The sequence below is a fragment of the Embiotoca jacksoni genome, unplaced genomic scaffold (genome assembly GCF_022577435.1).
Source record: "Embiotoca jacksoni isolate LCO1_2020_lvr unplaced genomic scaffold, fEmbJac1.0.p SCAF_25, whole genome shotgun sequence".
Classification (NCBI taxonomy): domain Eukaryota; kingdom Metazoa; phylum Chordata; class Actinopteri; family Embiotocidae; genus Embiotoca; species Embiotoca jacksoni.
In genome coordinates this window covers 2687294-2713662 of record NW_027185376.1, presented here as the reverse complement: position 1 = coordinate 2713662, position 26369 = coordinate 2687294, and the positions used below count along the sequence as shown (strand labels likewise).

Here is a 26369-nt window from a genome sequence, read left to right as displayed (position 1 = left end):
TAGAATAAATGTTATTATAAAATGTTATACCTGTAATGTACAATTACTTTGCAGTAAAAGTACTTTAAGCCTTCTTCACGACACACAACAGATATAATAGTATTTAACAAAACCGTATTAGAAAAAAACTATGAATAATACAGGGTGACAATTGTGTGCAATATATATTTTTTTTTTCATATATCCATATTTCATATATTATATGAATATTTTTAAACTCAACTGCATATTTAAACTGGCATTAAACTCCAATCCTTTCATTTTCTGCAAACATGAAATGTTTTTCTGAAGGTCATAAATTTAAACTCACCTTCAATCATACGTCATTTGGCCTCCAGGTTATATCACGATGCCCCTAAATTGCGTTATTATTAATTATTATGAATTATTATGTAATTATAGTATTGTTGTCATGTGTTTTTCTTGCAGTGCAGCAGATCAAACCATTTCAGCCTGCAATGGTAAAAGTGACTGCAGAGCAGGAGCTTAAAATACCCGGTTGTGCGTGACCGCGGCAGGACATCTGTCAGGGATTATCGGGCCAAGCCACCTCACCTGCCTCCGTATTGGACTCGGAGCAGGGTCATGTGGTCTCACCTGGCCGCACTGTTTTAGATGTTCCCCGAGAGCTCCGCAGTGACCTCCCTCTGCAACGTGAAAGTTTAAAATATCTATGTTTTTATATTTTCTAACTCTGTGAGCTGGTAGCAGTGGGCAAGTTTTCACAAGTAACAACCTTTTTCTGTATAAATGCATTAAAACATATTGTCTAAAGTGTATGAAATATATGTATCTATATTTAAACTATTCTGGATTTAAAAAGTTGGAAAGAGAAAGCGCGGTTTTAATGAGGGACGGTTGCTTATAGTACGATTCCCTTTAACAGAAAGACATAATATAGATATAATATATACATAATATTATATAATGACTGATTATGCCATAATTAGTCAGAATGCTGGAGCGTTATCCCTTAAATCCAATTTAATAGTTGATAAATCAGATTTCATTCATATTTACAACTGTGTTGTCATATTATAATCAGGTATTCAAATCAATATGCCAACATTAGAAATAATGGATTAACCCTTGATACCATGCATTTATCAAATATATTATTCTAATTTATTTATTAGTGTTTTATACAAGTAATGACATCACAAAGGCCAAATGATGTAATACTATAGGCCTAATGTTAAAAACAAAATGTATTTAATTGTTCAAATATAACAGAATAAAAGCTGCAGTTGAAATGGGAAACAATAAAAAAAAAAAAGAACATATTTATTCTGTTTCTTAAAGTTGTCATTTTACCAGTCAATTATTACATTATACATTGTTATTGACCCACACCTGATAAAGGTCTAATTAGGCAATGAGCTTCACGTAGTCCTGTGCACAGCTGACCCCTAGTGGCGACAACTGACAGCACAACTCACTTTTCCACCTCCTCCAGAAAACCAAACCACAGCAACTTTTAAAATCAAGAAAACATTCAAATTAACGATTTCCCTTTTAGAAATTTAAAACATTTTTCTCTGCGTTGCAGATTGTTCCTGACACACCTAACAGGACGGACCGGGTCGTGCAGACGGAGGAGACGCTGTCAGCTCCAGGGGAACTGGAAGTGGTCTGTTTGCTATTTCAGTGGAAATGTGTTTGATATTTGTTTGAAGTTCATAATCCAATAACAGGAGCACAAATACTCTTCCTGTGTCAGAGACAGCCTTCAGACTGATAGTGGTATTGAAAAAAAAAAAAAAACACCAAACAGTGTCTAGACATTGTTATGCTTTGGTTTTACTTCATCAAGACGTTCATCTAAAAACACAATACGACAACTTGGTTTCTCAGTTTCTTTTTCCTGACTCAATTTTTAGTTCCCAAAATGTTTTTATAATGTAAAGAAAGGAGAACCCACCAAATTGATTATTTAGTTTACTATCTTATCAAAAGTAGAGTGTCTAAAAGTAATATCTCCCATGATCCCCCATCAAACAGGAAGGAGTGGTGATTAAGGTGGAAAAACTGAACCGTTCGACATAAACGCACGCTTTTAGTTTAAATAGAAAAGTTTACCCAAATGTGGTTCAAACTTAATAATTCATCCATAAATTCATGATAAACAAAAGCATGTCATCAGTTCACAGTTGGCCTGCGAACACATGCGCAGGGAGACACACTCATTCACACATAAATGAGACACACACTGAGACGACAAAGGCAGTTGACCCGGGTCATGACACTATGCCCTCTCCCCCCTTTATTTAGAATATATTTTTATGTATTTTTATTTTTTAGGAAGTCCTACCGGTGATTCCCAAAATGGGGCAAGTGGTGTGAATTTCGCAGAGCATGGCTTCCTCTCGGATAGAGGATGTTCCCAGCCAATCTTTCATGGACGGAGCAAACAGGATTCATCGGAGCGAGGAAGTGGGGACAGGTGCTCTCTGAAAGATTCAAAGAACGACAGAAAGGAAAAAAACGGCAACAGACAATGGTCCACATTTATCTCGTGCTGCACCGCCGCCGAGGCTCTAAATCAATTCAAATGAAGTTCCATTGCCGGCCATCCAATTTTAATTGATTAAACTAGTGTGTCCAACAATTTAGTCCGACCTAATCCATTTGATTAATCCACTTCACCTGTTTCTCCGTTATCTAACTTTTTCATAATCTGTTTGCTTTTTATTTTGAGCAATAATCCATAACTTGTAGCTGTTTTCAACCAACACTTTAGCTATCTCAAACTGGTCATCACTTTTTAAATTATCCATCGTTTTGCGAATCATTTGACCTTTTCCAAAAATGTCTCTCAATGTCTCTTAATTCAAACAGTTTTCATCACTTTTAGCGGGTTATTTTAAACCATTTAGCTGATTACCAATTGGTACCATTTACCAATCAGTGAGCTAATTCAACAACTTATTCATGAACTAAATTTAAGCTATTTCACATGTTTATCGAGTACTTTTAGCTCACTAGCTCCACTGTTTATCTGTAAGGGAATTATTTCAACCGTTTTCCCATGAAGTTTAATTATGTGCTGCGAACATATTTCAAACGTTTTAGCTAACTCTTTCAACTTTTCTGTATTTTTCATGTTGGCAACAATTTTACTTCAAATTTAAATTGCAATATATTTGTTAGTCAAAATGTGATAATTCGCTGCTCCTTTTTTCCTTCAGTGATAGTTTCAAACTGAAGTTAGTCATTGATGGTGTTGAGTTAGTCACATTACACAGTGTTCCTTGCAACTCATCACCATGGCTCACTTCCCTCACATGTTTCCTTAGAAATGAGGTCCAAAGCCAACTGGGAATCCTGTAACAAGAGGCCACACGACTTAAAGAGAGCAAAGTATGGCTGTACTCTGCCAACACCTTTTAGCCTCCCAAAGAAAAACACAGCGGAGAGGAAACTGACTGCTGATGTAGTCATCTTATACTCACTACCCGCCTGGACACAAGCTAAAAATTGTCCTGAATGCCACGAGGGGATTCAAACAAAAGAACAGAGAGTGCTGAGCTGATCGGGAGAGGCCTGGAGTTGATTCAGCTCCCTGAGTCAATTCCTGACTGTGAAACAAATGTGCCAGCAAGCTTGAAAAATGTTCTCTGGCACCAAACCACCATTTTATAATCAGTCCTATTCCTGTTTGTTTTATCGTACGCATTTGTGCAGCAGCACTTTATCATATCTGCCTATTTCTTACTGTTTTTTTCTATTTTTCCCATTTGTCACTGCTGAATTTGCTTGGAGGCTATATTATTTGAAGCGTTCAATACATTACATCAATACTTCATTACTGATTCAACCCGAACTATCTTAATGTCTCATGAATAATTTTTTATTTCAAGAGACATAATGCAGGCTATATATTAATGGCCTGCTGATGTATCATCCAAACCTAACGCACATAAAGTCTCATTAAAACAACCACAAAATAAGAATTACATTTTGGTCAAATGTTGGCAAAAAAATATTGACTATTTTGATTTGGGTCTTTTAACAAAGGAGCCATTTATCTTTCCACGTCCATGTAGGGTGGGAACTTTTATGTGCGACACAGTAAAACAAAAAAAATATTAACATGCTGATGACAGTTATAAACTTAAAATCTTCCGAATTTGAGCTAAACTGCCTTCCTGCACAACGTGTAAAGCATTTTCCACAAAAAAAATTACAAGAGCTGCTCAAAGCTGTTACACCTTGCGATAATGTTCCATTGTAGCCTTGCAATAGAAATACTTCAAAACTCATTTGTGAATAATCCGTGTGAAATTTGACACAACAGCTGACAACCCGGCACAAAAAGCGAGGGTACCTGCTCACTTTATCAATTCCAAACTATTTATAACTGAATGTGTGACAAAAGCAGTGCTGGAATCAGTAGAAAAATAAACTATTGAGTCACAGCGTTGTATGGAGATTGACTGTATCAGTGCAACTATATATAGTGGGAGCACAACTGGACGGTGGTGTGACAGGCAGAGACCATAAAAGCGATCAGGCCAGAGAGGGACAGCATATGCCTGGGATTATGAGCAACCAGCCCTGCTTTAGACGAGGGACACACCCTCTCCTGCAGCTGTCTCACATGCTGTATTTGCAATCTACTATCAATGACTTAATCAGTTTGGGCCCTAGCAGCCTCTGTCTGTTGCTGCCGCTTAAATCTTCACTTTGAGCTCGCAGAGAGCGTTTTTATTTTCGTGCCTTTATGGATGACGTTTAAGTTGAAAAGGAACACGTTTCGATCACATTTACAAAACACCAAACATGCAACAGTAAGCAGTTTGATTTTAGTGTTTGTTATTTGGAGTTTGGGCAGCAAATATACTTCTTTCTTTTTTTTCCCATTATGGATTGATCTTTTTGCAAAAATCTTCTCAAAAAAAGGAGCATTATGAGTTCCCCACAGGCCACATAGACGTCTTTGAATTGCTTGTTTTGAGTGACAAAAGTTGAAAACGTCAAAAATATCACAGGGAAAAAGAGCAAATCTTCAAATTCGTGAGGTTGAAACCAGACAGAGTTTATCATTTGACTTTATAAAAGCTGCAAAAGACTTATTTGGCACCACTTTCTAAGAAGGCATTATTTATGAAGGGTTTATAAGTTGTAATTCATGGCCTTATTGTTATTATTACTCATTAGAGATGAGCTATACGCCATTAATGAGAACAAATTGGGCAGGTTGTGAGAAATCTTCTTGGTGAACGTTTCTTTTTGGTGACAACAGATGTTGGTAAACCGCTAATTTATCCTGAATGACTCATTGAGGATATAATAAATAGACTTTGGTCCAGATAGTCGGCGGCTCTTTCCCATAAAGTAAATTGTCAGACAATCAAAGCAATTTTTGACAACTTAGCAACCCAAAACTTGCTCCTATAATGTCTTAAAATGGATCTCTCTTAAGAATTGGTAAATTATCTAATAACTTTAAAGAGGCAGTCACAATGTACAAACCATTTGTAAAGCGAACCTCTCTTGACAAATAGAAGCATTCATTTGTTATTCATGTAAACTCGCTTTCTTCCAACTGACTACTCAGTTCGTCAATTCATGGTTTCAGCACTATTCCTGTTCCTGACTATAAGCCAGTTTTCGCACTATCCGATTCTCCGTAGTATCCAAAATGTTACACCACTCTTTTGACGTGCCTTCTTGTTTTTATTTGCTCACCTTGTTTCTGAATGGGTGTAAAGTCAGGAGAGAGAAATCAATTAGGGATAATTGCTTGCACCTGGATTCAGCTCATTAAAAGCTCTGTCTACCTCTCTGTCACTGTTTATTCAGTGTATGCAACCAGAGCCGACGGGACATTATCAATAAAACCCTCTCACTGCACTTCACCGTGTTTGCGTCCGAGATGATCAAATGCAGCTGATCCTGCCTGTTTGTTCAACGAAATTGCAGCTGACTTTACGCGGTAAATGAAGCTGCGTTTGTCAGGCTGTTTGTGAAAGGCAGCTACCTGAGATGAGATTAGGGCAGTGCCATGATTAAGTGCTGCTGTGTTAATGTAGCCGGCGGTGCTGCTATAATCTCTGAGTGGCTCTCTGCAGACTGCTGGCAGCGAAGCCCCAGGACAAACTCGCTCACACACACAAACACAAACACACACACACACACACACACACACACATACAGGAACACCGTAAAAAGCCCTGATTTCCCGAGCTTCGAGCTGTGCTCCCGTTGCACTGACTGAATTTCTTGCTTTCACCTTGAACCATCTTTGGTGCTGCTGCTTGATACAAACATCCAAATACTTGGAAAAAGATGCAAATAATGAAAGAAATGATCATTTTCTGGTACGCGTGGAGCAATGTGAAAAAAGTCGTGACTTATTTTGAGTAAAATGAGCAGCTGAAATATTTATCAAGGGAAACTACATACTGCCACATTAACTCCATGTACTGTGTCACTCCTATTGAATACAAAACATAGGAAATGCTGCACTAATAAAACACAATGATACACAATATATGCCAATACAAGATGTACATTTTACAACATATTTAAGTTCAGAAATTGCACATTAATTATATATCATGATATATTCTGTTACTTCAGTTTATCAAGATGTATTTAAATGGATGCAAATAAACACAAAATAAACAAAACAAACAAAACAAAATCTAATTTAACATTAAAAGTTCCCAACAGGTCTCCAACATAGGTATTTTATCCATCACCTTCCAATACCCGAGATAAACTTTTCATTTTAAAATGTATTTATTGAGCACCTCCTCGTCAATTAGGTCCGATCAATTAGCGTGTGGAGATAATATCATCGGTGAGATTGGGGGTTGGGGGTCTGCCGGTCCCTTAAGTCTGTGCAGGTGACCCCCACCCACCCTGCTGATGCCTCGGGGATCGAAGCCTGAGCCTGTTGTTATGCACCCATTAGCTGTAACAACAGGGAGGATAAACCTGCCACTCAGCTGCAGACTGAATTTAAACACATCCACACCAATTACAATGGACCCTGCTGCATGGCCCGGAGGCGAACAAGTCAATTTTGGGTGAGAGAAGGGGAAGTCAAAACACGTAACAACGCCTTCCACATATCAGACATACTTGTCTTGACCCCAAAACACGGCCACAAACGTATGCTGAAGAGGGGGAAAACTGCAGCTATTAGGACATGAAGAAGATGTAATGATTTTTTTTTTTTTTAGAGTCCAACGAGAGATGACATCATTATCAAGGCCGTGGGAAGAAGCGGCATTATTTACCTCGAGGTCCAACGTCTTCTTCTACGTTAAGAGAAAACATTCAGCATGAACAAAGCACATGAATATATACACCTCTGGAACATGTTTCCTCTGAAGTGCTAAAAATGGATTGTGAGGTCAGGGTGATTGACCCCTCTGAGAAGAACCTCTTCCTTTTAAAATAGGCAAAACCTCTATTTATAAAACGGGGACTCTTTCTGAGTTATAAATACCTCGAATTATCCTCAAACTTTGGTCTGATCTCTTAAAGATTTTTTTTCCCGATGAGTTTGATTCATGTCGAAGCAACAGGCGGGCATTAGAGGATAAATATATCATAGCCATTCAGTATACTCAGAAATAAAACCTGATGTCATTGCTGTATTATTAAGCTGCAGGATGGATATTGAAGTCATGTTCTGTTGTGAGAACGACACAAAATAAAGTGTCACCATTGTTCGACAGGCGTGTAGCAGACCGTGCTGAATTTTAATGGCCTCTAGCATTAATCAGAAGAGACTAAATCATTTACAGGCAGGATGTCCGGAGCATAAACTGCGCTCCCATGCTGCGAAAACAAGGCGCCATGTGTAACGCAGATACTAAGATTACCTCCACTCTGTCCGGGCCGGGAAACCGGGTCGCGGCCCTCCGCTGCCCCGCTTCCAGGTGAGCAACTGCTGCTGCTGGGAGCCCATTCAGGCTAAGTGTGGAAGTGGGAAAAACCAACCGAGCCAACACTGAATGAGCGGTGGTGTTGTGCCACATGGAAAAATGCCTGGTACACAAATTTGTGCTTTTGCTTTTTAATTTAAAAACCCTTTAACACCCTGATTAGTAATATAAAACAGAGGAAGTTAATGTGATACACTTGCATCAAAAGAAAGCTTCATCAGACGTCATGAAAATAAAAGAATATACATAATAAATACGAGAGGACGAGACTATTTGCAAACATTTATTTCTCAAAAGTGCAAAAGTATAAAAAAAAAACAACAACCACATTCAGTATATACACAATCCTTAAAATAGTGGCTGTACAATATTTATCATCTCAAAATGAACTCATATCCCTGCAAGAGAGGAAGAGAAGTTAAAACCAGTGTTCATACTCAAATATTCTATGGCTTTATTAACTGTCCTTACAACGATTAAATACAAAGTCTTCTTCCACGCTGCATTCAAAATCTCATGAGCCTCTCAGTAGTGAAAAAAAAAACACAAAAGTAAAAATAAAAACATTTTCTTCAAATTTAGCTACAGAGATTTGAGGTCAGATCATGTGTCCCTGCAGCCGGGGGCGGTGGGGGGACCGGGCCAGGCAGGAGGTTAGGAGTTGTTGTAGCCGCAGTAATACACAGCTGTGCTGGCGTCTGACAGCACCGATGATATGAGGCTCTCGGGTCCTTGCATGCCAGCCTCGTGCGGCCCGTACGGCAAGCCTGTCATGTCCGCACGCGCCGCAGAGGAACTCAGATACTGCTCGAACTCGCTGCGGTCCACCTCGGCCAGCAGCTCGGAGTGGTGCATCTGCTCCACGCTGTCCGCTGCGGAGTGGGGGTGGGAGTCGGGAGGCGGGGAGAGCTGTCCGGCCCCACCTGGGTGCCGCTTGGGGTGGCTGGGACTGCAGTGCTGGGTGTAATACATGGCCAGAGGGTTGTGGCATCCCATGTAAGAGGGGGGAAGGGTGGCCTGCTGAGGGGGCTGCTCCGGAGCTGAGGCCGGGTGTCGGTGCAGGATGGCGTTGCTGTGGTGGTTGGAGAGGGAGTCCTGGTGCTGGTACTCTGCCGCCTGGGAGAGGTACGGGTAGGGAGGCATCATGTGACAGTCCTCTTGCGAATGTGGAGAAAAGAACATGGAGTCCGACTCCACGGCGTCCAGAGGAGAGGTGTCGGGCGTGGGGAGGCTGTAGGTCTCATACGAGGGGCCCCCGTGAGCCTGAGCATCGCGGTAGTGGCCGAGCGGCTGCGGAGGAACCTGGAAGCTGTGCTCGTGGTAGCCGAGGCCCAGACTGTCCACACACACTCTGCCTTCCCCGGGCATCGACTGGGCCTGGTGATCGGACACGCCGTGGACCAGGAAGCCCGACTCCAGCCTCTTAATCCTCTTCACCTGCTTCCGCCGCCGGGGCCGGTACTTGTAGTTGGGGTGATCCTGCATGTGCTGAACCCGCAGCCGCTCGGCCTCCTCCACAAAGGGCTGCTTCTCCGTGACAGGAAGGGCTTTCCATGATTTCCCTGCAGGTCAAGAGGAGAGCGCACATCAGTGATATGTCAGCAGATACTGTGCGCAGCCTGGTGATACACACAAAAATAGCCTGTTGCCATTTTAGGGGGCTGGGACAGGTTTTTGAGGTTACATCTGCAGCTTAACTCTGACAGGCTAACTTTTTTTTTTTTTTTTTTTTATAAACACACATCACCTGCTGGACAAACAACCACTGCATCCGCTGGGAAATAACCATTTACGGTTGTTTGAGAAAGAGAATAAAATTTATTTTACATAAAATTTGAAAACAGGCACCTCAAATTCGGAAACAGTCTGGAGCGAATTATGTACAACTGTAAAAGCTTGAATAGATCAAACAAATATATGGGCAACATATTGTTTAAATAGAGCATACTTTAACTTACCCAACATTTTGCTCAGCTCCGCGTTGTGCAGGTCCGGGTTCTGCTGCGCCAGTCTCTTACGCTCATCCTTCGCCCAGACCATAAACGCGTTCATGGGCCGTCGGATCCGCGGTTCGCTCTTCCCACGATTCTGGCCGCCGGAGCCGGACGCGCACGGCTCGTTTTTCACTTTGGAGTCCCCCAGAGGACTGATGGGGTCGGCCCACTGGCAGTGTCCCATTCCAGGCATCATGACTGACATCGTACACCTTGCCTGGGTCTGATCGTCGCTGGCGTAACCCGCATCGGGACTACTCATCTCTGTCCAGCTGCGAGGGTTGGAGAGCCACCGGACAGTGACGATAGACGACTGGGAGATAAGAGCCTACAGACTAGAAATCAAATTAAAAAAAAACGAACGGGGGAAGGTCGAAACGTCTCTGGCTTTCAGGCTGGAATGAAAAATAATTAGTCAGAGCCATGAGCTACTTCCAGGGACCGCATGGAGCGAAAGGTACCGACTTCTCAGCAGTGAATGTGAATGTTGGTGCGCTATAAACGCACAGGCAGCCAATCACCATGTGGAGGGAGTGCCTACTACAAAGGTGTAAAAAAGTTCAGAGCACCCCGCCTCCAGCCCTTGTGTGGAGTGGTGAGACTCTCGGAGGCAGCGACATCTCAAATAGGTGCAGAACTCAGTAGGAATAGTTGATCATGTACGTTTAAATGATGAATTCTACAGAGAGATTAAAAACAAGTGCACGCTTTGATGCGAGGCGAGAGAAAAAAAATACCATCAAGTCATTTAATCTACTTTTGGGGCGAAAATAGGTGAAACAAACACTTTAATTTAATTTAATTTAATTTAAATGGACAAGCCCAGCCCCACACACTCGTTCAGTTTTAATTGTATTACAGTCAAGTACTCTCGCAAGCCAATACTTAATCATCAGTGTGTGTATTGGGTCGTAATCTGTGTTAAAGTCTTGAATAACAGGTTTAGGCGTGTAGTAAATGGCTCCCTTATTCGCAAATTTTACGCACGGTAGAGACTTTCTTTGATTGCAGCTTAATGAGTGGCGCTGGACAAAAGGCTTAAATTGAGGGTTTGACATTTCTAAGAGTGAAATCAACAAGAGTGGAAAAGGGATAAATAAACAAGAAAAGGCCCACGACACACAACTGTGAGATGTTGTGAGACATGTTGTGATGTTCAAATGTCAAAACAGTTTCCGCTCGTGTAGACGTCGTCTGGGATGTTAATGAACCAAAACAGATAAGTGATTAATTAAGTTTAGTGCGTAAAACACCCCCAATCACAATTTCTTACCACAGTAATGAGGACAATTTTAACTTATTTTACATGGGAGGCAATGCCAAGCCTATGTATTACTAAAAATAAAACCTTTAAACAAATTATAAAGTATTTGATCAGATTTGACTGCCTGCTATTGTACCTCTTTCAACAACTCACTGCATACTTTAAGGAACATTTCACCAAAAATATCTCACCTATTATGTTTTACACAGCCTAAATTACTTTTACTTCATTAGATGCACATTCAATTAATTGTGTGCTTTATAATCCTTTGTATGCACTTAAAAGTAAAGAATAAGACTCATTCATTCAACAAAGAACTTTTATTTTATATATATCTGCCTCCAAATCGGCCTCCTTTAGACCTGAAGTTTTACATTGAGCATGAGGTGAAACATTTAGCATGCTTCACTGAGTAGCAGTCCTTTTGGATATATGTGGATGACATCAGCCAGTAGTCAAATCTAAACTTTTTTTTTTTTTTTAACTTTCATGACACGCGTGCGAGCTTCAGAAATGTGTGAGAATGTGTTTCCTTGTTTTTGGAGTAGCTGTCCCAGACCAGGATAATGGTACGAGGGAAAAGGTTAAAGCAACCTGTTGCACCTCAAAATGTCCAGACTCGGTGTGTTTATGTAGCGGAGAATGAAGCCCCTGTTTGTGGTCAGAAATCCAAACATCAGCCGCAGGCCGCAGGGCTTCTTATCAGAGCCAGCAGACCCCAAGCTGTCAGCTCCGTCTTTTCTCGGATCGTTCCCATCCCCGTTGCGGTCCACGGTCCATCTGACCCGTCAAAAGGGGCTGACAGAAATATGAGAGATGCTTATGCAACCTTTACATGCCCCCAGCAGACACCGGCGGGGACTCCAGAGCACACACGGGTGACCCTCTGGGGGTTGGTGGGAGGGTGATTTGAATGGAGGTCCAGCCAGCCACTGCATGCATGGGACAGGATCTGGACTATAATACTGTCATCGTCTATTTTACCGCCGATGACCCGATAGGGTCCCCCCCCCCAACTCCGATAGAGTAGAGAAAGAGGGACCCTGTGTGTGTTTGTGTGTGTGTGTGTGTGTGTGTGTGTGTATGTGTGTCTCTCTGAATGCATGTGTTGACATGGGCGTGGGTATGAGTGTGCCCCCTGGCTGCCTCTCTCTCTCTCTCTCTCTGTGTGGGAGTGAAAAAATCCTGGCGTTTGATGGGAGAAGTCATAAAGTCTGGAGTCGCAGCCACATTTCCTCTACAAGGTGAGGTTCAGAGTCAACGCAGAGGAGGGGAGGTGGTGGTGGTGGAGGTTGGGTGGATAAGGGGAGGTGACACGCCTCATACCAACCCCCCCCGTCCCCCCCCCTCCCCGTCCCGTCCCGTCCCGTCCCTCCACCAAGTCCCCCACCCCGTGCCTGGGGAGTCTGGGGCTGGGTGGGGGCCAGGGCTCTCGACGCCAGCCTCTGGACTCTGCGCTCAGGGAGAGGTCACTTGGCTTGCTTACACAATGGCATTATCTCAGTTCCAGCCTCGGCTACTGCAGCGGTGAGCACTTCCTGTCCCTCTGCAAGCACTTCCTGTCCTTGGCGCAGCAGCACAAACTGTCCGCCTTCCAAGTGAGTTCTGAAACGCAGTCGAGCTGCTGGTCGCCAGTCTCGGCGTATAAATGTCTGTGGGTGGCTTTCTTGGGAATTGCACAATGTGTTTGCTGCCTCCTTTGTGCCGAGCTGCGAGGCAGGAGTGTTAGTTTAAATCACAGGGACGGAAGGTGTATATATGTTCGCACTTAGCGCTGATCCCCTGAGCTGCTCGAGCTGCACAGGCCAGAGCTGGACAAAGCCACAGAGTTTAAACAATACTCTGCTAATTAGCAGCAAGTGGTTTGGGTATTCTGCCCTACTCTTGAAAAGGAGTAGGACAATAAATTGAATAGAGGATTCATTTATTAGCCAAGATTTTTGTTAATCAGTTAAGCCATAAAATGCATAAGAAATGTCAAACATTCAGTAGTTCCAGGTGCTCAAATGTGAAGAGCTTCTGCTCGTTGCTGTTGTATCTGTTTGTAAGTTGAATATGTCTAAAGTGTTGGACAAAACATGCTATTTAAAGCTGTTACCTTGGGCTTTAGGAATTCATAATAGGCTTGTGTCATTATTTTCTGACATTTTATTAAGAAAAACCAACGCCCGTATTAGGCCAAAGTGTGTAATACACCCATCAGTCCACTACAGGACTGTGTCAGGGTCAAGTTTTACCTCGCCTCGGTGTGGAAAGTAAGATGTCTAAGTTTAAGTCACCAAAATCCACGTGGTTAGGTTTAAGGAAAGACCATGGTTTGGGTTTAAATAAGTCATTTATGTAAGTATCGTTGTGTACTTCCCGTGAGTTACTTAACGTACTTCATGTAAGTTAAATATGTTACATTATGTAAGTAACTAACTTTACTTACATCAAAACAAATCCGTATTGACTATTACTTTCTCACAGACTCGGACACAAGTCACCACAACATCCTCCCTATACGTATTTTGTATTTCGGCCCATCACCTCCATCACGCCTGAAACGTGTACCTTTCACGCCTAGGGAAGGCAAAGCGTGACATTGACGCTGCTTTAGCGTAATGTAAGAACAATTGTTTTGCAACTCTTTGTTCAGTTTGTGTTCACCTGGCTCCATGTAAAGAATTCATCCCTTCATTTGCTCCATGAACATCTATGGATTCATAGATAAGACTTGTCTGTCACTGTGGTCTTTCTGGTGTATACCTAAAAAACTTAACCCTGCATTAACTGATTTTTTTTTTCACCTGACTGAGTACACAAGTTTGGGTTGTAGTAGTCCAGGGTGTACCCCGATCTCGCCCAATAGTCAGCTTGGGTGGGCTCTAGCATCCCCCCCTGACGATGCTAAAGATAAGATGGCGGATGAATTTATGTATATTAATCTTGTCGTTAGTTGCAACCCTACATCAAACACTCAGGTCTTTAGTGTATTGTGGGCTATTGAAGCATCGTTAAAGCTGGAAAACAAAGTCAGAGCCATACAGTCTCGGACCCCTCTAGAAATGTATAGACATCTGTCCCTATCAGCAGTGAGATAGCGACTATTTAGATTGTCTGATTAGACTATGACTTCCTTTAACACCTGCCCTGGATAGCAGGAGGTGTTTCAGGATGGGGGAAGGGGCTCATCAGCAGGAGAGAATGAGAAGCTTAAGGAGGGGAGCATGTAACAGGTGTGCGGGAGAGAAAGGAGGAGAGAGACATCTTGTCAGAGAGGGATTCTGTAAATAGAAATCACACCTTTTTCTAAAGCTGGAACATTTCAGTTTCAACACTAATAATGCCACTCAGGAATTCTTTTCTGTTTTTCTGCTGTTGTCTGTCAATCAAACTTCTGCAGAACCCTGTCGAGGACCAGAAATGGGAATATGTCAATGAAAAGTAAATAGTTTCACTTATTTAAGTCTCTTGTTGGTGGTTAATCTTTAGCAATCTGAAAATCACCCCACGTGGAAGATTGCAGATATGAGAGGTATTTCACAGGCTAAAGCGGTGAATTATGTTCACTTATAGGATGTGAGAGTCTACTGTGGGATGTGTTCTTTCCAGAAGTCACTCTGCAAGACTCTTTGGTCACAGAAATTGGGGACTTGAAATTAAAGCAAAAAAAAATTAAAAAAAATACAGAAAATGATCACGTGGTCTGAAACCTTGCCTCTCGCTCACATGCACACAAAGATGTTTTTATGTGTTATTGGTGGTACAGTCTTCCCCCCTCCCTCAGGGGATTTCTGGGAAAGTTCCCTTGCCCGAGAGCACACACCCCAACCCTGCAGAAAGGGTAGCACTGGGATGTTGTCTGCTGCAGACAAGTGGGGACACAGAGGAAGCCGTCTCCACTCTCGTCTCATTGTTCTGGAGGCGTTAATCTGTCAGGGATCTTCTGGGAATCAGGTGGGAATCTACTCAGCCCTGCTATGTTTATTGGCCGGTTCATTCCACGTTTAGCAAAGAGGACATTTTGGATACCTTCACCTCGTTCCCCTGTGCGGCACCATCCTGCCCCCTCCTCGTGAAGATGCTCTGATGATAAAACCATTTCTTGTTTGTCTCTGCTGCTCAGTTTGGAGATGAGCGCATCCGCCTTATCTTCTCGTCTCGCCCTCATTCTCTGTCTGTTTTACAAAACTGAAGCCCGGGTCCAAGACAAATCTTAAATATGCCTTTAGTCGTGCTAACACGAGGATGTTTAGAAACTTTTCACCACAAGTTGTCGTGACCTCTGGGTTTGCGCACTGCCAGGGGTCAGCCAACAATAAAGCGGAAGCAACAAGTAAAATAATCAAAGTCCCTTTCCTGAGAACATCCATAGAGCTGTGGTTTCAGTCAGGAGAGTTAGAGGATACAGCGACACGAAATTATAATGCCAGGGATATTGCGTTTGAAGCACTGGCTTCAAATGTAGGAATAGGCCTTCGTGGACGCATCATCTCGGAGAATATGACAAATACAAGTTTCTAAACAATAACTACCCTATACATAAATAAGAGAGGAAAAAGAAGAAAATTACAAAGTCTAAGACACCCCTTCTCTTAAAAAAAAAAAAATCTAATTTATACAAGCATAAATCATGTTTTTTGAGCAAATTTCCCAAATGTTGGATATTTTATTTTGAAATAGCTAGCAGCTGTTAGCCTAACCGATAGCATAAAGACGGGAAACAGTGGACATACTACATATATTGGACATATACAGGGTCATGTTTAGCATAGAAACAGGAATGGCATCAAAATTCTCTTTTAGCTCTTTGCAAGAAGGTCAATAGGTTTACTTACCAAAATGTCAAACTGTTAGTCAAACTATGCCAACCGTTGGTTATTTGGTTGAAATGACAGGAGAAATCTTACAAAAAATGGTGTGCGTACTTACAGCAAATATAGTTTGTCAAAGTTGAAAGAGGATGTTTACAACCGTAAATTTGGGTAATAATTCTACAGTTCATCTATATTTCCATTAAAACAAGTCAAGTTAAAGTAGTCGTCAGTAGTTACTGATTTTCACTCATTTAAAAAAAAAAAAAAAAAAAAAAAAAAAAAAAAAAATGCTATGTTCCCACTTTGTTAAAAAAAAAAAAATCTATTAATAAAAGGTCTTGATTGACTGATGAATCACCATTAGTGAGCGGGGAAAGGGAAAACCCAGGTTTCCTCAGTGAAACGAACAGGGAGGTCAGCCACACGGGAGAGCGGGCTCTTTCATCTCTTCACTTTTACCGGCCCGACCCGAATCCTCCCCACCAGGCGAGCAGCTCATTGTCCTGACGGAGGCTAATTGACACCAGTGTTTATCATTTTTATGACTTTATCCAAGAAGACAGAGGTACAGTGGACTTCCTGTTCTTGGTTCCTTGACAGACCAGTCGCATTATTAGGGTCAAGCTCAGCTCCCATCTCGCCACAGCATTGTTTCCACTGGTGCTATGACCATTCCCAAACTGATAAGATTCGTCTATTTTGGGTCTTTCTTTTTTTTTTTGTCCTTGGCACATGAGTATGAACCTAAAATAACCTTTTCAGTTATTTAAAAAACTTGAAGTTTAACTACATGTACACACCACTTTTTTCCCCCTCCAAAAGCCATTGAATTAACCGAGAAATACTTCTAAACAAAACATGTCCACTTCTGTGCCAACAACACTTAAACACCAAAGTAATGCTTTTCATGTTCAGCACTCACTCACTCACTGCTGCTCTCACTGTAGTCTTTGTGTGGCAAAATAAGGAAACCGCTTTATAACCATTGGTGAGAAGAGAAACGATAGATTAAGTCCAAGCCTCATTATTGTTTTCTTGACAGCCAGCAGTCACATAAATACCACTCTCCACAATTTGACCTGTATCTGACCCCAGCGCCCAAAGAAGTCCCTCAATTCATCTAATCTGTTTCGCAGCTACGAGATGATGTAAGCCGAGGAGACTACACTTTCGTTCCCCTGTAAATGGAAATCAGAAAATATCCAGACTTTAAAATCTGTGCCTTTAAAATGCAAGCTGATTAGTTAATTACTGATCAAACTCTGCAGGCTATAGGATTTTGGAAACAAGTGGAGAGAGACAGCGAGGCCTTTGTATATGACAATCAGAAGGTGAATTGATTCCCCAGTCGCTCAAACACTGTCAATCCTTTCATGTGTGGCCTTTGCCTTATTGAGGCGCTAGAGCTTCACCACAGAACAAAACCCTGATACCCCGAGGGTGCTAACAGGACACCATGTTGGTCCGGGGTGGCCGGCGTCGATCAATAACAGCGTGTGTGATCAGTGGCATCGCAGCTAGCAGGAATCTGGATCAATAGAGGTAAGCAAGGAAGCTTCAGAGACAGAAGATAAGAGAAAAGATCCTGAGTTGTGGTGGAAACAAAAATCATAAGACTTGTTTAATATAGGACTTTTCTCTCACTGTGAAATAATGCGCTGTCATTTCTGGAGATTACAGAACAAATACTCCAAAATTCACAACTGTAACTTCCTCATAGACGCAGCAACTTCTCCTTTATTGGACTGCGGTTCCTTGGAACAATTTTCCCTCATCAACTTTGATCTTTAAACACCTTTCAATGACGCAATACTTTAAAACAATCCCACTGAAAAGTTAACTTGGCAGATTTTGCAAGGAGAACATGAGCTTTCAGTCAGGTTTTGTGGCGTTACATCAGAGGCGACAGTGCTCTGCAGACCCTGTCGTCCTTTATTGTGCTAAAGCGAGAGAAATGGCTGAGGAATGCACCTTGTGTTGTTTTCACACAGCTGTGGTTTTATGGAGGAAATGCACTGTGTGTGTGTGTGTGTGTGTGTGTGTGTGTGTGTGTGTGTGTGTGTGTGTGTGTGTGTGTGTGAGTGCTTCCTCCCTGCGTTGTTCCCTTTACAATAACGCTGTATAGAAACAAGTATCGCTGATAGGAAAAAAATACGTGCCCTTATATTCGGATTCACACCTTTTTTGTGTCAAATTGCTTCTTCAGGTTGAAAGAACACCTCCACCTCTTTCTCTCTTGCTCAAGCTTCCTGTCAAATCAACATCTCATCATACTAACAAGGCAGATGGATGAGTGTCACGGCAACAATAATGCGGTGTGGAATTAAAATCAACCTTTTTTTTAAAAAAAATTGTACTTTCCTCATCGAGAGCAAAGTGAGAGCTGATACTAACGTGTTCCAAAAACACACCTTCAAGATGAAACCCAGCTGTGAAAATGTATAACATGAAATCACTTTATCAATACATTATCTCACATATATGGCCTATCTTCAACTTCAAGGAGTCCCTGTGTTTGACTAATCCTCTCAGTCTCTGAGTTCACCTGATCGAGATTATCTCCTCGGTTCATTTGCACACAATGGTGTGGACCATCAATATCTACTCACTGCTTACCTGAGGTTGTGATGTACCGGAGGGGCCCTGCCGCCTCGGTGTAAAGGAATGCTTTGACATTTTGGGAAATGTGCCTATTTGTTTTCTTGCTGATAGTTAGATGGGAAGATTGACACCGCTCTCGTGGCTGCACAGTGATGAAGCTCCTACCAGCAGCTGTTTAGCACTTTCGGGGCAATGACTGGAAACAGTGAGCCTAGCTCTGTCCGGATGTAACAAAAAGCACGCACTAATTTATATATAATTTAGAGTAAACACAACAAGTTGCGGTTTGGCACTGTTATGAACTGGGGAACAATCAGATCTTGAGCTAGAAGGAGACTCATAGACAAGGTGGACTACTGCTAGCAGCCTGATAGCCTAAAACCACCAATTGTTGCCTTTACACTTTGGTTTTTGTTTGGATTAAACAAACATCATCAGACTTGTTAACCCAGTTAGCTTTAGATGTCCTTAAAGGGGGACTTTTGTCACCGCTGGACACAACCAGGTGAGTTGTTTCCCCTTGTTTAAAGTCTTTATGCAAAGCAAAGCTTACTAGCTGCTGGCAACAGCTTTGTATATACTTACAGATGTGCAGCATCTCTATGTTAATACTCTGTCATTTCCAATGCTTAAATGTATGAATGGCAGATGCAATTACGTCAAAACAAGTTTAAACACACATTAGATTAATCTCTGTCAGCTGATTAGCCTCCCTGTGATTATTTCTATATGATAATCTGGGAAACACTCATATCAGGAAACTCGGGGAAAGTCCACCCCCCCCCCCTCTGATATCATCACTAACTAAGCTGCGTTCAGACAAAAGCCCGCTACCTATGCTGACATGCTGCAGTGTGTGAGACAATGGAGACCCAGGAGGACTCTATCTGCAGCTGAAAAATGGCATCCATATATTCTGATCAATGCCCGTGGTGTGGACTTTGAACTTTGCAGTAATTGTTGCATTTTGTGCAGCGGCAGGTTCGGCTCTTTTTTTGGCTTGATACCATCAAAAACACGTGTTATCGCCGCAGGCTGTGGAGCATGAAGTCTTATCAGATGGCCTTGTGGCCTTACAATAACATGGGCTCTATCATGCCTTAGCAGACCCCTATCTGGCAACAGTGTCATAGAACAACAGCAAATACAGCCTGCAAGCGATGCACATAATGTTACTCGAGATGCTCCCGCAAGATGGGATAAGCATTTCTTAAATCTGGGGTGAGATGTGGAAGAATTGGGTCGATTTTAATATATAGGATAAGAAGCTGGTGTGATCATTTGTATGAACAGCAAATCAAACACCACAAACTCATCTGATTTCTTAAAGATGCATGTAAGTCCACGAGGCTGTTGGGATGCCGGGCTCTCTCCCCTCTCTCCCTCTTGCCCCATGGACTCTGAACTTTTGCACTGTGGACCCATATTTGCACTACATTGTCTGTTTTATTGTTGTTGTTTTTTGTTGCATATTTATGCTTTTCTTGTTTTGTCTCTTTATTTGCACACAGTGGGACTGTGGGAAACTTTTTTTTTTTTGTATCCGTCTGTATGTTACATGGTGGATTGACATGAAAGAAGTTGAAGTGAAAGATATTGTCATCTGAAGCATGATTTTGCATATTTTTTTTATCAGAAACTATGACTTCACAGCCTTAGCCTTGGACAATCCCCTGTCTCTGTATTACAAGGCACAGATTTAAAGAGTAAATCAAAGCAGACAATTTCCTGAGCTCAGAGGAAAACCCCTCGGAGGAGAATGAGTTGATAATATCCCAATGTGCCCACGGCTTCCTTTCAGATAAATAAATACATAAATAAAAACACAACCCGCCACTTCAGATTTATTGTTCCTCTGTAGGCTGTGAAGTAGAGACTATATTGTTTATAATAAATAAGTCCATTAACAGATTTGGCCCAGGTGGGTGACAGCTTCCCCCCCTTCCCCTTGTGAGCACCTAGAAACCAACGGGGCCAGACTACTTCCATTTAAGGCAGTGATGGCCGAGGAAAACGGGGGACTGCAGAGGTTAGTGTTGGTTTGACTGGGCTGAGACTGTGTCACGTTTTCTGGAGTGATAAGAGCCGGAGCAGGAAGCTGTGAGAGGGCAGGAAGGAAGAGAGCTTAGGTCTGGAAGGAGAGAGGGGAGCTGTGAGAGGTGGAGGATGAGGGCAAAAAGAGACGTAGGAGAGGAGAGCGGAGCTGCAAAAGAAAAAGTAAAAAATGATCCAAGCAAATGCAGCAAAATTATACAAACACACAGTTGTATGCGGTGTATGTTTTCTGTGCAGTTTCATGCATGCGGAGAGGTGGGAGGGAGATTCGAGCTCTGCTGGGAAACGCAGAGGGAACCTGGGGTCCAGGGGGAAGTGAGTGGATGACTAAATTTGGTCTGAAAAGCCACACTAACATACACCTGCTTCCCGCAATCAAACACGCCACACAATGATGACAATATCAAGCATCAGGTTTTTGTCGGTTAGCACCAGACCCTGCAGAATGGGGGGAAAAAACTTACTGTATTTCTGAAACTGACTTGTACTCAAGCAGGCATGTGTTAGGTGTTTGTTTGATCATGCAACATAATTTATTTTGTCTCTGTATGCTTGCAGTTTTCTTGCAGCTTCATTGATGAGTTCTGTTTTTTGCTTTTACTTAAAGTCCAGCATTGACTGTGAATAAATCTTCATTTTCTCCTTCTCAACTTATCAGTTGCATTTTTGGTGTAAATGTTGCATGCAATAAAAAACAACAACAACAACATATCTTATCAAATCTAATATGCTTGATACAGGAACCCCACCTAACATCATCCGAGAAAATCTCCCTACCGGCATTTTTAAATCTAAACCGGGAAGTCACGGCACCTGTCCAAGAAATAGTCTAGTACGTCTCTTTTTGTAAAACTAATGAGAACATAATGTTTTATTAGTGAGTTTCTGAGGCGCTGGTTGGTGGATTTTGTCACATTTGGACAGAGCCAAGCGAGCTGTTCCCTCTTGTTTCCAGTCATTTGTGCTAAATTAAGTAACGCTGGCTTTTATATTCACTAGATGCAGAAAAAGGGGTGCGCAGGGGTGCTGCAGCACCTCCAGCAAGTGGTCGAGGAATTGCACTTAAGCAACTATACTTTTTTTTTATTTTATTTTTTTTCTGATCTTAATTTCGATTGTTTTTTGTTTTTTGTTGGTCGAGTCAATATTGTAATGATATTTTGATCTCAATAGGTGGTTAATAGTGGATTATAAGTTTCAAACTTTCAGTTCGGCCGGAAGTGACGTTCGGGGTCGGGTTAACGTGACCACGGGGCGCTTGTCATTTGTGACGCTAGCAGAGGAGTGACGGAGGAGAGGCCGAAAATATTGCCAACAAGCTGAGGTGAGTTTATTTGCATGTTACATTTAGACTTTTAACCTTCGGCGACTTGTGTGGCCGACATTTCTTTCAGAGGCCGTAAGCAGCTAAGTTTTAAAAGCCGGACTGAATATACTGAAAGGGTTGAAGGCATGAGCAGAATAGAAAAATAAGAAAGTAAATATTCACAGGAAAAGAACCTGTGCAGGGCAAAATTCACTTTTAGCCTTTTATTAACTGTTAATTTAATGATTGGATGCTCTTGCCTCGCCTGTGAATAATAACTATGTAAATAGTTGACGTTCTTATCTTTCATAACAGTCAGTCAGCTGTTGTGTCACGTCTGTTTACTTTGTGTTAGGGCCGTGCACTATATTGACATTATATCTAATCGTAAGATGAGAGGAGATATTGTGTTTGATTTTTTTGATACCACGATATCGTGATATGGTGTTATCTTTTCCTAGTTTCCTCGTCGCCATTACCGTAAAGTGATATAATTATGTGAACTGACCAGTCTGTTCTAGCATTTAACCACTTATTCATTATATCAATAATACTGATGATTATTTATTCAGAAATCTCACTATGTAAATGTTTAGTGAAAGTGCAAATGGCCATCCCTACAATATTGTTGCAATATTGTTATTGAGGTATTTGGTGGGGAAAAAAACGGTTGCTGTTTTCGCATCGTTTATTGTGTAAATCTGGCTTTACTGTGAGCCAGTGCCCAGCTGTTGTTGTTTGTGTGTGTGTGTAGTCTGCATTTTGAGTTTGTGTTCTTGCATCGTGATTATTCCTTTTATAGGCAAATAGTACACGTTCATGAAAGTACATCACTCCAGCTCATATCTATTACGTCATCACAACAGCACCCTCCACTTTGAAATATGTTCCCGTGGCTGTGCTGCTCGAAGCACTCTGTTGGACAGGTTTGAAATCAGCTGCGGTGACCGAGCTCCAAGTTGACTTTTTGCCATTTGAGAACTCCTAGGTGAGAATATCAGCCGCTCGGTTCCACCGCGCACTCATCTTTTCCCCCCTTTTTTAATCAACCTGTTCATCTAAAAAGGATTTCTCTATTTTGAGATTTTAATCCAGTGTCGGAGTTTAATCTCTGAGGCTGAGGGATTGGAGGAGGGGAACGGACGGGGCATCAAAGCCACTCAGCGTCTGCCCTGCTCTCACAATTACACCCACAAGGCATCAAGGCGACCAATAAATCACACGCTCATAATGCCTCTCGGAAAATTAATTTTTTGAGTCTCGGGTCTCGGTCATGTAGGTCAGGTAGTCAACGCTCATTCCGTCGATCTCCCGGCATTTTTCAGTCAGATTAAAACATGTGAGGAAGCATGTGTGAGTGGTGGTCAAGCATCTGTGAGGTTGTGTTTAAAAACGATAGATCAGCTGGATATCTAAACTGTGAAACGACATGGAGGATAGTCCTTGAAGCTGTGTGTGGACTTGCAGTCTGCCTGCCTATCAGATCATCAGCTCTGCTTTACTGTGTTGTACAGATGGTTTATGAACTGTGTCCTATTTGGACAGTGAGCACAACACGGGGAGCCCTCTGCTGGAACTCACAGGCATTACGCTCGAGCCTTACTGCTCGTGTCTGCGGCTCTTATTGATAAAGTTTGCAACTCTGTTAAACCCAAGTTTTAAAACAGAGGAACAAAAGTAGCACGTTAGTATCATTCCTCTGATTTCAGGTGCACGTTATTAAAGATGCAAAAGTCATTGGGATGATGCTACAGTACAACATTTTACAAATGGAAGTTGATTATTGTAGCTTTGCATACTACATTTTTTTCTTTAATATGAATAGCAGCCTGAATACCTGATAAAAAAAAAAAAAAAAAAAAGTCAGATGTTTTCTTATTGAGTCCTCAATTGAAAGCAAAATATTCTCATGAAAGAGTGCAAGCAGAGCAAAAATCATGTTTGTTTCTGTGTCGATTTGTTCCCGTTTAATTTAGATTAATTCTGACCGTTAGACTCCAAAATCCAAAAGAGACGAGCATCATGTCTGGAATCAAAAAGAATAGGGACAAAAAAAAGAGAAGCTTGTTAAGGAGTTTTAATTCAAGAATCACATATTTGACATATTATCAAAAGACAACAAATAAAATGCTCCAAATATTTGATCCGTGTCTAATTAATCCTTAGCTACAAAATGTAAGCTGCACTTTGTTACCTAAAGTACATTGTACACACATAAAAACAAAGAATACAATGCAGTCATGACTGTATACGTAAAGACTGTATGTGATCATTCAATGAGAGCAGCTTCACCTGCTATAAAATCCAAATAATTTTCAGAATATCAAATCAAAAGATGCGCAATCTAGTCAAAGGGAAGACAATTCAGTGACCATTATTTTGCTTACGTTTCATAATTCTTCTTCTAAAGGGCTCAGTATTTTTACTACTTTGAAATACCGAGGACAGAGCGAGGGAGTCTAGCCTCTACTTGCCCTCTGAGGTCTTTATTAGAGGTCTACTACTGTAAAACTGCTATCAGCAGCTGGGGGGTGGGGGGGGTGGGGTGTGTGTGTGTGTGTGTGTGTGTGTGTGTGTGTCGCTGGGAGGGTCTCCCAGGCTGCCACTAAGCAGTAAATAAATGTGAGCCTATTGTATTCCTGTAGCCTCACTGTCCTTGCTCTCCCATGCTGAGTAAACGCTCACGTACAATAGGAGGCCGGACTGCCTTGTCATTCTCTGATCCCCCCCCCCCCCACCCCCACCCCCACCCCCACCCTGCATTGCTGTTCTCGGTCTTCTGCCTGGGAACGCAGCAGCGGAGGAAAGAGGAAGCAATGAAAAGGGGATCTGACATTAGAATATTTAACTGCGTCTGATGCCAGAAATAAGGCTGTTTTGAAAGTGCTTTTCACTTTTCCCTGCCGCGTCAAAGATGATCTGATCTGATCTGATCTTACGACCGATGTGGACTAAAATCCAAAGTGCAAAGTAACTACATTCACAAAAGTATCGTAATTAAATGCAGTTTTGAAGACTTGACTGGAGTTTTTCAATTTCACAATATTTTTCTAATTGTTTCTTACAGGAAAAAGTTTTTGGAGTTTTACTCTATTACAGTTACATTTTGAAGATGAGGATGTAATATACATCTTAAATGCAAACATCTGCATCTTACCATGTCATTTTTGTCTATTACGGAGTCTCATTTACTAAATACAAGTTAAAAAAAAAAAAAAAAAAAAAAAAAAATTTAGCCTGTTTTAATAGGCGTCATCAGGCTTCATGAAATTTATATGAAGATAGAATAGGATGTCGTTTTTGCCTTGTCTCACAAGCATACCTTCCTTCTCACTATTATTTCTAGAAACTTACAAAAATATGTTGATTTTTTTTTTTTTTTTAAACAGTTGAAATAATCTGCTTTAAGTGGAAGATTTTGTTTGCGCAACAATAAAATTGAGATAAAACCATCTTAACGTTTCCGGGTGAATTTTATTCCTCGTAATAATCCAATAGTATGTCATATTAAAACTGCACCCGCACTTGGTCTGGTATGACTTATGTTAGCAAACTTTAGCTCAATATTAAAGTCAGTTCCTGACTTTATGACTCATTTCTATAGTTTCACTTAAAGTCAGGTTTTGAATGGAGATCTCATATTTGTAATTGATTATTTGTGCAGTGTGGTTTTGTTGTTTTGACTTAAGTAGATTCTTCCCTTTGTTTTAATTGTGTGCTCTAACTGAAGGATCAAAGCAAGAAATTGAAATTTGTGGAGGTCTCTGGCCACCTCAGGCTGCCCGGTGGAGCTTCCGCTCCAGTTTCTCCACAGGAAGAGGGCTGACAGGGCTGCGTGGACTCAGAGTTCCTTGTAGGAAAGCAGAAGCGAGGCCTTGAGGAGGGGTGCGCAGCGTCGCCCCACGGGACAGCATTATTCAGGCCTGCCCCGGCCCCAGCGGGCCCGGGCGTGCGGCTGCCAATACAGGGCACAGGCGGACGCTGCCGTCCTGTAATCACCGATGACATACATGAAGTAGTTTTCCAGATCGGTTTTCCTGTCCTTCCAGCTGAGAGTGGGGCAAACAGCACAGGAAGAATAACACAAGTTGCGGCCCGGCTCGGAGAATGTGGCCTTTACAAACACAGCACAAATATAAAAGTTAAAAGGCACGCTTGCTCTGCTCTGAGCGAGGGAAGTGAGGCTACGTCCTGAGAGAAGGTTCAACCTTCCTCAGCTCCCCCACAGGCTCAACAATAACCTGCCAATCAAGCAAAAGTACTGTTTACGCTGAGTTACCTGCCGGAGCTGAAATCAAGACCACTTTTCGGACATGTTGGGCTTGTCCCGCATGTATTTTGTCTCGGACTTTATCTCAGCCGCCTCTGGGTGTTGAATCAGCTTTTTCCTGCTAATCTTAGTATTCTCAAAGAAAACTTAAACCACCAGTGGATACTTTGCACTTA

The 26369-nt window shown here is 41.9% G+C and overlaps 1 protein-coding gene across 1 annotated transcript; it reads right to left on the bottom strand.

The window, feature by feature from the left end:
* Positions 1 to 8173: 8173 nt before the first annotated feature.
* sox17 (SRY-box transcription factor 17) lies at positions 8174 to 10356 on the bottom strand. Its single transcript, XM_069159601.1, has 2 exons — positions 9863 to 10356; positions 8174 to 9466 (listed from the first exon to the last, which is right to left on the bottom strand). Exons 1-2 carry the CDS (start codon positions 10158 to 10160, stop codon positions 8559 to 8561), a joined length of 1206 nt encoding a protein of 401 aa, XP_069015702.1. The 5' UTR covers positions 10161 to 10356; the 3' UTR covers positions 8174 to 8558.
* Positions 10357 to 26369: the final 16013 nt, after the last annotated feature.

What these genes read in the sequence shown, in the direction of transcription:
- sox17 (XM_069159601.1), bottom strand. Translation starts at nt 10,160, where the DNA reads ATGAGTAGTCCCGATGCGGGTTACGCCAGCGACGATCAGACCCAGGCA. An exon ending in GGAGCTGAGCAAAATGTTGG is followed by an intron (nt 9,467 to 9,862) that starts GTAAGTTAAAGT and finishes CTTGACCTGCAG; the next exon opens with GGAAATCATGGAAAGCCCTT.